General features: G+C 43.2%; 2 protein-coding genes across 2 annotated transcripts; both read left to right on the top strand.

The window, feature by feature from the left end:
* Positions 1 to 541: 541 nt before the first annotated feature.
* LOC135363005 (rho GTPase-activating protein 20-like) lies at positions 542 to 5073 on the top strand. The gene is made up of 3 exons (XM_064583112.1): positions 542 to 689; positions 2338 to 2449; positions 3730 to 5073. Exons 1-3 carry the CDS (start codon positions 594 to 596, stop codon positions 3930 to 3932), a joined length of 411 nt encoding a protein of 136 aa, XP_064439182.1. The 5' UTR covers positions 542 to 593; the 3' UTR covers positions 3933 to 5073.
* Positions 5074 to 7657: 2584 nt separating this feature from the next.
* On the top strand, positions 7658 to 12189 carry LOC135363004 (rho GTPase-activating protein 20-like). Its single transcript, XM_064583109.1, has 3 exons — positions 7658 to 7805; positions 9454 to 9565; positions 10846 to 12189. Exons 1-3 carry the CDS (start codon positions 7710 to 7712, stop codon positions 11046 to 11048), a joined length of 411 nt encoding a protein of 136 aa, XP_064439179.1. The 5' UTR covers positions 7658 to 7709; the 3' UTR covers positions 11049 to 12189.
* The last annotated feature ends 1666 nt before the right edge of the window (positions 12190 to 13855 follow it).

The raw sequence follows: 13855 nt of genomic DNA, 5'->3' as shown, positions 1-13855 counted from the left end.
ACATCTCCAAAATACACCCAACATACTATGAGGAAAACATTGGCTTACGTTTTCCAGCTTTGCCCACTATAATCATGACCAACGCCAAAGAGTTTCAAGTCTTCACACCCATGGGGCCCAGCTTCAGAATAGAGGCACGCTTTAGGGCTATTATTGTTCTTCTCCTGATCTTATTAATGTGGACTCCTTGGCCGTTTGACACCTTCTGGATCCTTGAAACTGGTAGACAAAATTCCCTGGTCCAAGACAGATCAAGAGCAACAACTGCCAGGGCTATGACCTTAAAAATCTGTCAGACATTTACCTAACCAGAGAAGTGTTTATCTGGCTCAGGAACTGAATTCAGGGCAACAATTTTGTCTACATTCATGCCTGGAACTCTGCTAGAGCGGGTTGTGTGCTAGATATACAAGGATGTATCCTGTTCCCTGTCTCTGTTTTTCCAACCTCCTAAGTGGAATCACTTGCCTAATTTAAAAGTGTGTTTTTCTGACCTTAGGCTTTTAGCCCAGCTGCCAAGAGCAAATGTTGTTCTCTTGCGATACCTTTTTGGAGTGCTATACAACATTGAGAAACATTCCTCATCCAATCAGATGAAACCTTATAATTTATCCGTTTGTATAGCCCCAAGCGTTCTTTACCCACCTGATTCCGGCAGCTTGGAATTGGAAGACAACTTGATAAGAAAGGTAATGAGAGCTCTCATTTTTGTCCCCCAGGGGGTAGAATCCCTACTTTGAACCAGACATGTGCAGTAGTAACTCTGACGGATGGAACTTTGTGAAGTGCACATTTTCGTTAGGCCCCTGTGGAGTGGCAGAGTTCTTTATGCTACTCTGGCGGGGTCTGGGAAGGGGTGTCGTTAAACGGGAAACTCGGAGCAGTCGAGTCACTTCTTCCCCCCCCAGGAGACTAAACGCTAGACTGACTAAACGAGAGAGAGAAGAGTCATGTGATACGATAGGAAAGAACCTGGGCTTTGGAGCTTCACCAGTCAAGGTTCAACTCTCAGCCTAATCCCTGAGGGACTCGTAACCTTGGGCAAAGCCATGGTTTCCTCACTACACAATGGCGACAACAGCCAGCTCCTCCGGTCATCACTGGCACATCCTGGGTGGCTTGGGCAATATGAGCCCCCATGGCTCCAAACACATTGGCCTTCCTCTGCCAATTGTGGCTCATCTAGAAAAGTACTCAGCTACTCTTTCACCTCTGCTACGTCATATGGAAACTAGCAAGAGATTCCAGAATATCCTAATAAGATGACAGGTCTTCCCCAAGCTCACCCAGAGAGAGCCAGCATGAGGCAAAGCAATGCGTGAGAAGGGACTGAAGTTAGACAGACAGATACGTTTTCTCTCCAGCTGTGTGGGTTTTCCCTCACAACCCCACCAAAATCCCTGCTTCCCAACTTTATGATACTTCTTCATTTAAGAAATGGTTTTCTTAAGTTTTGTTCATACTTTATAAAGTTTCATAAGATGGTATACATCAGTTACAGCTCAATAAAACTGGAAACAAAATTTAAAAGCAAAAAATAAGTAAACTTTAATAAGGTAGGCTACTTTGAAAATTATCCTTGTTTTATTTATTTTTTGATATGTATTTATTTGAGAGAGGGAAAGAGAGAGTGTGAGCGGGGCAGGGGCAGAAGAAGAGGGAGAGGGAGAGGGAGAAGCCCAAGCCCATTCCCCGCTGAGCACGGAGCCCAAAGTTGGCTCCATGTGGGGCTGGATCTCACCACCATGAGATCGTGATCTGCGCCGAAATCAAGAGTCAGACGCCCAACAGAGGGGCCCCGAAATTTATCCTAGGCTTAAAGACGTAACCACTGATCCCAAAATGTTAGCTCTTAAACTAGGCCACGCATTATAACTTTAGCCCACGGATGGGCAGTATTTTAAAATGTGTACCCAAAGTACACGGGAAAGTATCACTCTTTCTAAGTTATTACTGAGAGAACTCTGGTTTCTATGTGTTTCTGTTTTTTTTTGTGTTTTTTTTAAACTTTTATTTATTTACTTGACTGAGAGAGACACAGCGAGAGAGGGAACACAAGCAGGGGGATTGGGAGAGGGAGAAGCAGGCTTCCCGCTGAGCAGGGAGCGCGATGTAGGGCTGATCCCAGCACCCTGGGATTATGACCTGAGCCGAACGCAGACGCTTAACCGACTGAGCCACCCAGGAGCCCCTGGTTTCTACATATTTTTATCAACTCTGAATTTTTCTGAGAAGTCCTTCCCATTTTTTCTTAGATCCAAGGTCTGTATACAAAATGTGATTTATAACTATGCCCTATGGAAAAGAGCACCCCAGTCTTGTCTTTTTGTGTTACAGATTTGTCTTGTACAATTTCTCATTGAAAATTGCCTCAGGATATTTGGAGAAGACATCATTTCCCTCTTGGACGAGAACTCAATGAGTCTTGGTAACAGCGAGAAGGCTGCAGGTACCGGGAGTAATTTAATTGGCTTTAGTGAGAAGCAGACAGCAAGGTTGCCAGGGGTCATGGGAGATGCTTAGACAGAGCTGTTCTGGAGCCCAGAGCATCGCCAGGGCAAGGATTTCCATGGGCTCCTTCTTCCGAAGGCTGGCTCACAGGTCAAGGGAGGTTCCACACTGTTGTGAGACCAAAGAAAGGATAAGATGAGGTGTCTGACTTCAAGAAGTTTCTAGTGTAGATCATAAGGGCATTAGGACTCATCATGGTATGCTACAGTGTTTGGGAATTTTTTCTAACAAAATTCTAAGTGGGTGCTATATATCTATATATATATACAACATCATACACATATATGTAGTTATATATATATATATATATATAATATATAATTAGATACTTATACTATATAAATATAACCATAGTATATATATTTATGTATATTAGATGTGCTCTGGTTGAAGCCAGAGCAAGGGGCCTTTCTTCCCCTCCCTCCTCTTTTGGCTCAGGGGCTCTTGAGGCACCACAGGATTCCAGTGCCCTTTGAAACAGGTTGAAAAGAACTGGCATCATTGAGAAAAAAGGACTTGACTTGATGTCAAAAAACCTCTCCAGAGTGTAAAGTCCTGTGCCCCCATTTACCAGCTATATTACCTTTGATCAGTTTTTCTAGCTCAGCATCAGTTTATTCATCTCTAAAATGTGGATAAAAATAATGTCTAAATCTTAGAATTGTGGTAAACACTAAATAAGATGATGGATGGAATCCAAAAAAAGCCATTAATAGGACTAGGAGAAGTGCCCCTGAGACTAGAGCTAGTACGATTTGAGCCTAGCTAATCACAGCAACCTGGCAGCAGTCCACCTTAGAAGGTAGACTTTCGATTCAGAACCTGGAGACACGTATCATCAATCCCTCCATATTTCTGACATTTCTTGGCTTTATGATGCTTACCACATTGCTTTGAGGAAATCTTTAGGAAAATACAAGTCATCAGGAATTAAGATGTGTCTGGGGCGCCTGGGTGGCTCAGTCATTAAGCGTCTGCCTTCAGCTCAGGTCATGATCCCGGGGTCCTGGGATCGAGCCCCGCATCGGGCTCCCTGCTCCGAGGGAAGCCTGCTTCTCCCTCTCCCCCTCCCTCTGCTTGTGTTCCCTCTCTCGCTGTCTCTCTCCCTCTGTCAAAATTTAAATAAAATCTGTAAAAAAAAAAAAAAAAAAAAGGACAAAGAAGGTTCAGCGTATTAAACAACAACTAGTACTACTAGTACTCTCTCTTCTTCCTTAGACTCCGGCCGTAAGACTGTGACAAGCCGTTCTCTCAGTGACAGGGCCTTTTGTCAGAGTTCCAGCACTTGTCAGCACAACCAGTGCACAGCCCCACCTTCCGCAAAGCCAGGACAGCTCTTTGGAGTTCCCCTCATGGATGTGTGTGATAAAGACAACTTGCCCTTCCCAATTCTGGTAGGTCATCTCCTTTTGGACTTCTAGAGCCCTCCTGAGGTGGGGAAACTCTGAGAGGCCACGTGTCCTCATCCAAATCTATCCCCAAATGGAGAAGTCCTTAGACAGCCCCTGGCTTGGGCTGAGAAGCTCTGTTACTGTTATTTCAAGGAACAGAATCTGACTTAGGTCCAGCAGAGTCATGAGGCAAATACAACAGGAAAAGACATTCTTGTCCATTCCACTTGGGTCTTGTTTCCGCAAAGACCCACCGAGGCCTGTTCAGATCAGTCAAAATGACTCTGTGTATGTGAGTCTCTGAGAGTCCACCTCATCTTCACACTCTCCCTTCATTGCCTTCCTGCACTCACATGAGTCTCAAGTCTCCTTCAACGGAGTCTACTCAGTCTAACAACTGCAAACATCTGACACGAACATAGACTCATCCTCTGGCAAATAGGAATCTGTTAATCCTAACAGAATATGTCAAATGAAAGCCACAGAGTTTGGCCTGTGTTATCTCAAACTGCTGTAGTGAATTGTCAGTGTGGACCTTCACTGAGTATTCAGTGTCTCTGCAAGCACTGTACGGGATGTAGGGAACATTCTCCTAGCTATGAAGAAATGTATCATATTAGCTACTTTGTTACCTGCTAGCCACTACCGCAGGTCCTTGCATCACAGCAAATTTAGGGGCTAGCTAGGATTATCATCCTCCACACTTGCTAACCGAATCAGAAAAGCCTCAGTACAGGATGTATGTGCCCCAGCTCACACAATAGATAAGTAGCATAATAGACTTCAGATCCATTGGATTCCCTGAGTCCAGCCCTTATTAAGATTCTACACAGCAGAGAGAGGACATGAAGATAGAGCAAAAGACAATTTAAGACTCATGAGAAGGGAGGGTAATCAGAGAAGGACAAGAGAGTTTCTGAGCCTGACTTTAAAAGGGGGAAGGAAATAGAACAATTAGGAAAGGAGTATACAGTCACTTAAAGAGAAATAAACAAATGGGAAATGAGTATTCCCTAAATAGACTTCCATACTTGGGGAAGAGCATCTACGTAGGGGAATAATGAGAAAAGCATGGTAAAGTAGGAAACAGACGGTGATTCCGCAAAGGCCTTGAAGCAGAGAAGTTAGATTTAAGAGTGGAAACTCAATGGAAAGGAAAATCTGATTAAAAGAAGTGTTTAAAATGTTTCAGTGTATGACTGTAAAATGGATATTTCGGTAGAAAGTATATAGAGAGACACTGAAAAAAAAAAAAAAAAACAATCTAAATTGACTTTGGTCCTTCCCGCTCTAAAACAGTGTACCATTACATTCCCCTCCTCTTTCAAAATGGAGGCAAGCTTGTGCTCTGCGTTTGTGGATATGAGATGCCATATACTTTTCTTTTCTTCCTACAGGCTATGCTTTCCTTTATTAATCAAAAAGGGCCCCTCACAGAAGGCATATTCAGAAACTCAGCCAATATAAAATCCTGCCATGTCCTAAAGGAGAAACTAAATTCTGGCGTCAAAGTGAACCCGTACAGCGAATCTGTTCATGTGGTCGCATCCGTCTTAAAGGTAGGGAAGGTTCTAGCATTATCCACACACGAGTAACTGAAGCTATGATTGGTGTCCTTCATCAAGACTGCTCAAGAACCATAATGGGCATAATAGATTAAGAACCTGACAAGCTGAAAAACGCTTGACAAAATCAAAATTTAAGGAAGCTACTTTAGGAGTTAAAAGCCCCATGTGTTAGAAATACTTTCTGTTTTCACTACACACCGCCCTCCCCACCTTCACTCCTGAAGACTCCATGCAAAATACTAATACTGAAATGACTACTAGTCATGATAATAAATTTCCAAATACGCACCGATACATACACACAGTTTACCCATGAAAACATCCTCACCACCCTCCTAATGAAGGCAAACTTTCCAAAAGAAAGAGAACAGGGAAAGAATTTAATCCATGCAGCTTGGCACTTATGAACGGCTCTGAACAACCCTATGTTAACGTAGTAATGACTACAGTCGTAGAATCTCAGTCACATTTGGACTTCCCTTGTCCCCCGTTAATGTTCGAAGATGTGATCAATAGCAAGGTCCAGAAATGACTTAGGTAACCACTCCTACACTGGGGCCATAGTGATATCCAGTAGTAATATACATACAGGCATCAGGAGACAGGAGAAGAATGATGATACACTAGGTAGCAAGATGAGTGTTGCCCTCTGTAAGGTGCACACATGGAATCGATTTTCTAGCAAGAGTTAGGAGGTTCTTTCCTGATTCCGTGTTATAAGCACCGGCTAGGAAGAGGGTGAGCACTTGTGGGGAGAGTGCTTAGACATTTCTAAAGTTTTCTCTTCCTGAAGTTGACGGATCTTGGTGGAGAATCAGACTCTGCAACCTTGGCCTTGATAATATCATGGCAAACTAACTGGACAATTGGCCTAAACTAGAAATGAATCTATCCTCAGGACCACAGTGAGTCTGCCATTAGACTCTCGACTTTTAGACAGTTAAGAAAAGGAAGAATGAAGCAATTGTGGGAGTAGCTTTCTTCCAGGGAGCACACATACCCCGAGTGAGAAGACCTAGTTCTTTCCTAATATGTGTGCAAGAGCCCACCTGTTTGTGTTTTGATTGTTTCAGGCCTTTTCTTGCTAGAGTTAAGAGCTAGCACCTTGTCTAAAACAAGCAACATGGGTATGTGTATTTCTGTCCAGGAAGCTAATAGGATTTAGGATGGTCTATAGCCAGACCCAGTCAGTTTGTGGTACTTTGCAAAAAAAAAGGACACACACAAAATAAGTTCCAGATGATAGAAGGGAGCTTTATCTTCATTGCCACCACAGGCTAAGCTCTGCTTTTATGCCTCTAAGTTTTAGCGGGAGAAAATCCAAGCACCTGCTCCTGCGTGTGCAAGTCAATGGAGAGTCAGAGCCGAGCTCCGTGTGGGTCCCAGTTTGGGTATCTGTAAAGGAAGTGGGGGCTGAACTGAATTTTTTACGTACATATTTTCTCTGGAATATTTCCAATACATATTTTCTATAATATATACACATATTTTTTTATCTCCCTAAGGACTTTCTAAGAAATATCCCAGGAAGTGTATTTTTATCTGACCTCTATGACAAATGGCTCGGTGTTATTGATCAAGGCAACAAAGAGGAGATGATAACTGCAGCTCGGAGGTAACGATGCAATAATTACTCTACTCTGGTCACATCTCCAAAATACACCCAACATACTATGAGGAAAACATTGGCTTACGTTTTCCAGCTTTGCCCACTATAATCATGACCAACGCCAAAGAGTTTCAAGTCTTCACACCCATGGGGCCCAGCTTCAGAATAGAGGCACGCTTTAGGGCTATTATTGTTCTTCTCCTGATCTTATTAATGTGGACTCCTTGGCCGTTTGACACCTTCTGGATCCTTGAAACTGGTAGACAAAATTCCCTGGTCCAAGACAGATCAAGAGCAACAACTGCCAGGGCTATGACCTTAAAAATCTGTCAGACATTTACCTAACCAGAGAAGTGTTTATCTGGCTCAGGAACTGAATTCAGGGCAACAATTTTGTCTACATTCATGCCTGGAACTCTGCTAGAGCGGGTTGTGTGCTAGATATACAAGGATGTATCCTGTTCCCTGTCTCTGTTTTTCCAACCTCCTAAGTGGAATCACTTGCCTAATTTAAAAGTGTGTTTTTCTGACCTTAGGCTTTTAGCCCAGCTGCCAAGAGCAAATGTTGTTCTCTTGCGATACCTTTTTGGAGTGCTATACAACATTGAGAAACATTCCTCATCCAATCAGATGAAACCTTATAATTTATCCGTTTGTATAGCCCCAAGCGTTCTTTACCCACCTGATTCCGGCAGCTTGGAATTGGAAGACAACTTGATAAGAAAGGTAATGAGAGCTCTCATTTTTGTCCCCCAGGGGGTAGAATCCCTACTTTGAACCAGACATGTGCAGTAGTAACTCTGACGGATGGAACTTTGTGAAGTGCACATTTTCGTTAGGCCCCTGTGGAGTGGCAGAGTTCTTTATGCTACTCTGGCGGGGTCTGGGAAGGGGTGTCGTTAAACGGGAAACTCGGAGCAGTCGAGTCACTTCTTCCCCCCCCAGGAGACTAAACGCTAGACTGACTAAACGAGAGAGAGAAGAGTCATGTGATACGATAGGAAAGAACCTGGGCTTTGGAGCTTCACCAGTCAAGGTTCAACTCTCAGCCTAATCCCTGAGGGACTCGTAACCTTGGGCAAAGCCATGGTTTCCTCACTACACAATGGCGACAACAGCCAGCTCCTCCGGTCATCACTGGCACATCCTGGGTGGCTTGGGCAATATGAGCCCCCATGGCTCCAAACACATTGGCCTTCCTCTGCCAATTGTGGCTCATCTAGAAAAGTACTCAGCTACTCTTTCACCTCTGCTACGTCATATGGAAACTAGCAAGAGATTCCAGAATATCCTAATAAGATGACAGGTCTTCCCCAAGCTCACCCAGAGAGAGCCAGCATGAGGCAAAGCAATGCGTGAGAAGGGACTGAAGTTAGACAGACAGATACGTTTTCTCTCCAGCTGTGTGGGTTTTCCCTCACAACCCCACCAAAATCCCTGCTTCCCAACTTTATGATACTTCTTCATTTAAGAAATGGTTTTCTTAAGTTTTGTTCATACTTTATAAAGTTTCATAAGATGGTATACATCAGTTACAGCTCAATAAAACTGGAAACAAAATTTAAAAGCAAAAAATAAGTAAACTTTAATAAGGTAGGCTACTTTGAAAATTATCCTTGTTTTATTTATTTTTTGATATGTATTTATTTGAGAGAGGGAAAGAGAGAGTGTGAGCGGGGCAGGGGCAGAAGAAGAGGGAGAGGGAGAGGGAGAAGCCCAAGCCCATTCCCCGCTGAGCACGGAGCCCAAAGTTGGCTCCATGTGGGGCTGGATCTCACCACCATGAGATCGTGATCTGCGCCGAAATCAAGAGTCAGACGCCCAACAGAGGGGCCCCGAAATTTATCCTAGGCTTAAAGACGTAACCACTGATCCCAAAATGTTAGCTCTTAAACTAGGCCACGCATTATAACTTTAGCCCACGGATGGGCAGTATTTTAAAATGTGTACCCAAAGTACACGGGAAAGTATCACTCTTTCTAAGTTATTACTGAGAGAACTCTGGTTTCTATGTGTTTCTGTTTTTTTTTGTGTTTTTTTTAAACTTTTATTTATTTACTTGACTGAGAGAGACACAGCGAGAGAGGGAACACAAGCAGGGGGATTGGGAGAGGGAGAAGCAGGCTTCCCGCTGAGCAGGGAGCGCGATGTAGGGCTGATCCCAGCACCCTGGGATTATGACCTGAGCCGAACGCAGACGCTTAACCGACTGAGCCACCCAGGAGCCCCTGGTTTCTACATATTTTTATCAACTCTGAATTTTTCTGAGAAGTCCTTCCCATTTTTTCTTAGATCCAAGGTCTGTATACAAAATGTGATTTATAACTATGCCCTATGGAAAAGAGCACCCCAGTCTTGTCTTTTTGTGTTACAGATTTGTCTTGTACAATTTCTCATTGAAAATTGCCTCAGGATATTTGGAGAAGACATCATTTCCCTCTTGGACGAGAACTCAATGAGTCTTGGTAACAGCGAGAAGGCTGCAGGTACCGGGAGTAATTTAATTGGCTTTAGTGAGAAGCAGACAGCAAGGTTGCCAGGGGTCATGGGAGATGCTTAGACAGAGCTGTTCTGGAGCCCAGAGCATCGCCAGGGCAAGGATTTCCATGGGCTCCTTCTTCCGAAGGCTGGCTCACAGGTCAAGGGAGGTTCCACACTGTTGTGAGACCAAAGAAAGGATAAGATGAGGTGTCTGACTTCAAGAAGTTTCTAGTGTAGATCATAAGGGCATTAGGACTCATCATGGTATGCTACAGTGTTTGGGAATTTTTTCTAACAAAATTCTAAGTGGGTGCTATATATCTATATATATATACAACATCATACACATATATGTAGTTATATATATATATATATATATAATATATAATTAGATACTTATACTATATAAATATAACCATAGTATATATATTTATGTATATTAGATGTGCTCTGGTTGAAGCCAGAGCAAGGGGCCTTTCTTCCCCTCCCTCCTCTTTTGGCTCAGGGGCTCTTGAGGCACCACAGGATTCCAGTGCCCTTTGAAACAGGTTGAAAAGAACTGGCATCATTGAGAAAAAAGGACTTGACTTGATGTCAAAAAACCTCTCCAGAGTGTAAAGTCCTGTGCCCCCATTTACCAGCTATATTACCTTTGATCAGTTTTTCTAGCTCAGCATCAGTTTATTCATCTCTAAAATGTGGATAAAAATAATGTCTAAATCTTAGAATTGTGGTAAACACTAAATAAGATGATGGATGGAATCCAAAAAAAGCCATTAATAGGACTAGGAGAAGTGCCCCTGAGACTAGAGCTAGTACGATTTGAGCCTAGCTAATCACAGCAACCTGGCAGCAGTCCACCTTAGAAGGTAGACTTTCGATTCAGAACCTGGAGACACGTATCATCAATCCCTCCATATTTCTGACATTTCTTGGCTTTATGATGCTTACCACATTGCTTTGAGGAAATCTTTAGGAAAATACAAGTCATCAGGAATTAAGATGTGTCTGGGGCGCCTGGGTGGCTCAGTCATTAAGCGTCTGCCTTCAGCTCAGGTCATGATCCCGGGGTCCTGGGATCGAGCCCCGCATCGGGCTCCCTGCTCCGAGGGAAGCCTGCTTCTCCCTCTCCCCCTCCCTCTGCTTGTGTTCCCTCTCTCGCTGTCTCTCTCCCTCTGTCAAAATTTAAATAAAATCTGTAAAAAAAAAAAAAAAAAAAAGGACAAAGAAGGTTCAGCGTATTAAACAACAACTAGTACTACTAGTACTCTCTCTTCTTCCTTAGACTCCGGCCGTAAGACTGTGACAAGCCGTTCTCTCAGTGACAGGGCCTTTTGTCAGAGTTCCAGCACTTGTCAGCACAACCAGTGCACAGCCCCACCTTCCGCAAAGCCAGGACAGCTCTTTGGAGTTCCCCTCATGGATGTGTGTGATAAAGACAACTTGCCCTTCCCAATTCTGGTAGGTCATCTCCTTTTGGACTTCTAGAGCCCTCCTGAGGTGGGGAAACTCTGAGAGGCCACGTGTCCTCATCCAAATCTATCCCCAAATGGAGAAGTCATTAGACAGCCCCTGGCTTGGGCTGAGAAGCTCTGTTACTGTTATTTCAAGGAACAGAATCTGACTTAGGTCCAGCAGAGTCATGAGGCAAATACAACAGGAAAAGACATTCTTGTCCATTCCACTTGGGTCTTGTTTCCGCAAAGACCCACCGAGGCCTGTTCAGATCAGTCAAAATGACTCTGTGTATGTGAGTCTCTGAGAGTCCACCTCATCTTCACACTCTCCCTTCATTGCCTTCCTGCACTCACATGAGTCTCAAGTCTCCTTCAACGGAGTCTACTCAGTCTAACAACTGCAAACATCTGACACGAACATAGACTCATCCTCTGGCAAATAGGAATCTGTTAATCCTAACAGAATATGTCAAATGAAAGCCACAGAGTTTGGCCTGTGTTATCTCAAACTGCTGTAGTGAATTGTCAGTGTGGACCTTCACTGAGTATTCAGTGTCTCTGCAAGCACTGTACGGGATGTAGGGAACATTCTCCTAGCTATGAAGAAATGTATCATATTAGCTACTTTGTTACCTGCTAGCCACTACCGCAGGTCCTTGCATCACAGCAAATTTAGGGGCTAGCTAGGATTATCATCCTCCACACTTGCTAACCGAATCAGAAAAGCCTCAGTACAGGATGTATGTGCCCCAGCTCACACAATAGATAAGTAGCATAATAGACTTCAGATCCATTGGATTCCCTGAGTCCAGCCCTTATTAAGATTCTACACAGCAGAGAGAGGACATGAAGATAGAGCAAAAGACAATTTAAGACTCATGAGAAGGGAGGGTAATCAGAGAAGGACAAGAGAGTTTCTGAGCCTGACTTTAAAAGGGGGAAGGAAATAGAACAATTAGGAAAGGAGTATACAGTCACTTAAAGAGAAATAAACAAATGGGAAATGAGTATTCCCTAAATAGACTTCCATACTTGGGGAAGAGCATCTACGTAGGGGAATAATGAGAAAAGCATGGTAAAGTAGGAAACAGACGGTGATTCCGCAAAGGCCTTGAAGCAGAGAAGTTAGATTTAAGAGTGGAAACTCAATGGAAAGGAAAATCTGATTAAAAGAAGTGTTTAAAATGTTTCAGTGTATGACTGTAAAATGGATATTTCGGTAGAAAGTATATAGAGAGACACTGAAAAAAAAAAAAAAAAACAATCTAAATTGACTTTGGTCCTTCCCGCTCTAAAACAGTGTACCATTACATTCCCCTCCTCTTTCAAAATGGAGGCAAGCTTGTGCTCTGCGTTTGTGGATATGAGAAGCCTTATACTTTTCTTTTCTTCCTACAGGCTATGCTTTCCTTTATTAATCAAAAAGGGCCCCTCACAGAAGGCATATTCAGAAACTCAGCCAATATAAAATCCTGCCATGTCCTAAAGGAGAAACTAAATTCTGGCGTCAAAGTGAACCCGTACAGCGAATCTGTTCATGTGGTCGCATCCGTCTTAAAGGTAGGGAAGGTTCTAGCATTATCCACACACGAGTAACTGAAGCTATGATTGGTGTCCTTCATCAAGACTGCTCAAGAACCATAATGGGCATAATAGATTAAGAACCTGACAAGCTGAAAAACGCTTGACAAAATCAAAATTTAAGGAAGCTACTTTAGGAGTTAAAAGCCCCATGTGTTAGAAATACTTTCTGTTTTCACTACACACCGCCCTCCCCACCTTCACTCCTGAAGACTCCATGCAAAATACTAATACTGAAATGACTACTAGTCATGATAATAAATTTCCAAATACGCACCGATACATACACACAGTTTACCCATGAAAACATCCTCACCACCCTCCTAATGAAGGCAAACTTTCCAAAAGAAAGAGAACAGGGAAAGAATTTAATCCATCCACCTTGGCACTTATGAACGGCTCTGAACAACCCTATGTTAACGTAGTAATGAATACAGTCGTAGAATCTCAGTCACATTTGGTCTTCCCTTGTCCCCCGTTAATGTTCGAAGATGTGATCAATAGCAAGGTCCAGAAATGACTTAGGTAACCACTCCTACACTGGGGCCATAGTGATATCCAGTAGTAATATACATACAGGCATCAGGAGACAGGAGAAGAATGATGATACACTAGGTAGCAAGATGAGTGTTGCCCTCTGTAAGGTGCACACATGGAATCGATTTTCTAGCAAGAGTTAGGAGGTTCTTTCCTGATTCCGTGTTATAAGCACCGGCTAGGAAGAGGGTGAGCACTTGTGGGGAGAGTGCTTAGACATTTCTAAAGTTTTCTCTTCCTGAAGTTGACGGATCTTGGTGGAGAATCAGACTCTGCAACCTTGGCCTTGATAATATCATGGCAAACTAACTGGACAATTGTCCTAAACTAGAAATGAATCTATCCTCAGGACCACAGTGAGTCTGCCATTAGACTCTCGACTTTTAGACAGTTAAGAAAAGGAAGAATGAAGCAATTGTGAGAGTAGCTTTCTTCCAGGGAGCACACATACCCCGAGTGAGAAGACCTAGTTCTTTCCTAATATGTGTGCAAGAGCCCACCTGTTTGTGTTTTGATTGTTTCAGGCCTTTTCTTGCTAGAGTTAAGAGCTAGCACCTTGTCTAAAACAAGCAACATGGGTATGTGTATTTCTGTCCAGGAAGCTAATAGGATTTAGGATGGTCTATAGCCAGACCCAGTCAGTTTGTGGTACTTTGCAAAAAAAAAGGACACACACAAAATAAGTTCCAGATGATAGAAGGGAGCTTTATCTTCATTGCC

This window comes from Mirounga angustirostris, unplaced genomic scaffold (genome assembly GCF_029215605.1).
Source record: "Mirounga angustirostris isolate CCGP_5_RB_7025 unplaced genomic scaffold, mMirAng1.0.hap1 SCAF_2, whole genome shotgun sequence".
NCBI lineage: Eukaryota > Metazoa > Chordata > Mammalia > Carnivora > Phocidae > Mirounga > Mirounga angustirostris.
Note: the sequence above shows the minus strand (reverse complement) of the source record. Positions and strands in the feature narration are given on the sequence as shown.

Coding starts and splice junctions, on each gene's coding strand:
- LOC135363005 (XM_064583112.1), top strand. CDS start 594: ATGAAACCTTATAATTTATCCGTTTGTATAGCCCCAAGCGTTCTTTAC. Junction 690..2,337: donor AAGACAACTTGATAAGAAAG/GTAATGAGAGCT, acceptor TTTGTGTTACAG/ATTTGTCTTGTACAATTTCT. Junction 2,450..3,729: donor TAACAGCGAGAAGGCTGCAG/GTACCGGGAGTA, acceptor CTTCTTCCTTAG/ACTCCGGCCGTAAGACTGTG.
- LOC135363004 (XM_064583109.1), top strand. CDS start 7,710: ATGAAACCTTATAATTTATCCGTTTGTATAGCCCCAAGCGTTCTTTAC. Junction 7,806..9,453: donor AAGACAACTTGATAAGAAAG/GTAATGAGAGCT, acceptor TTTGTGTTACAG/ATTTGTCTTGTACAATTTCT. Junction 9,566..10,845: donor TAACAGCGAGAAGGCTGCAG/GTACCGGGAGTA, acceptor CTTCTTCCTTAG/ACTCCGGCCGTAAGACTGTG.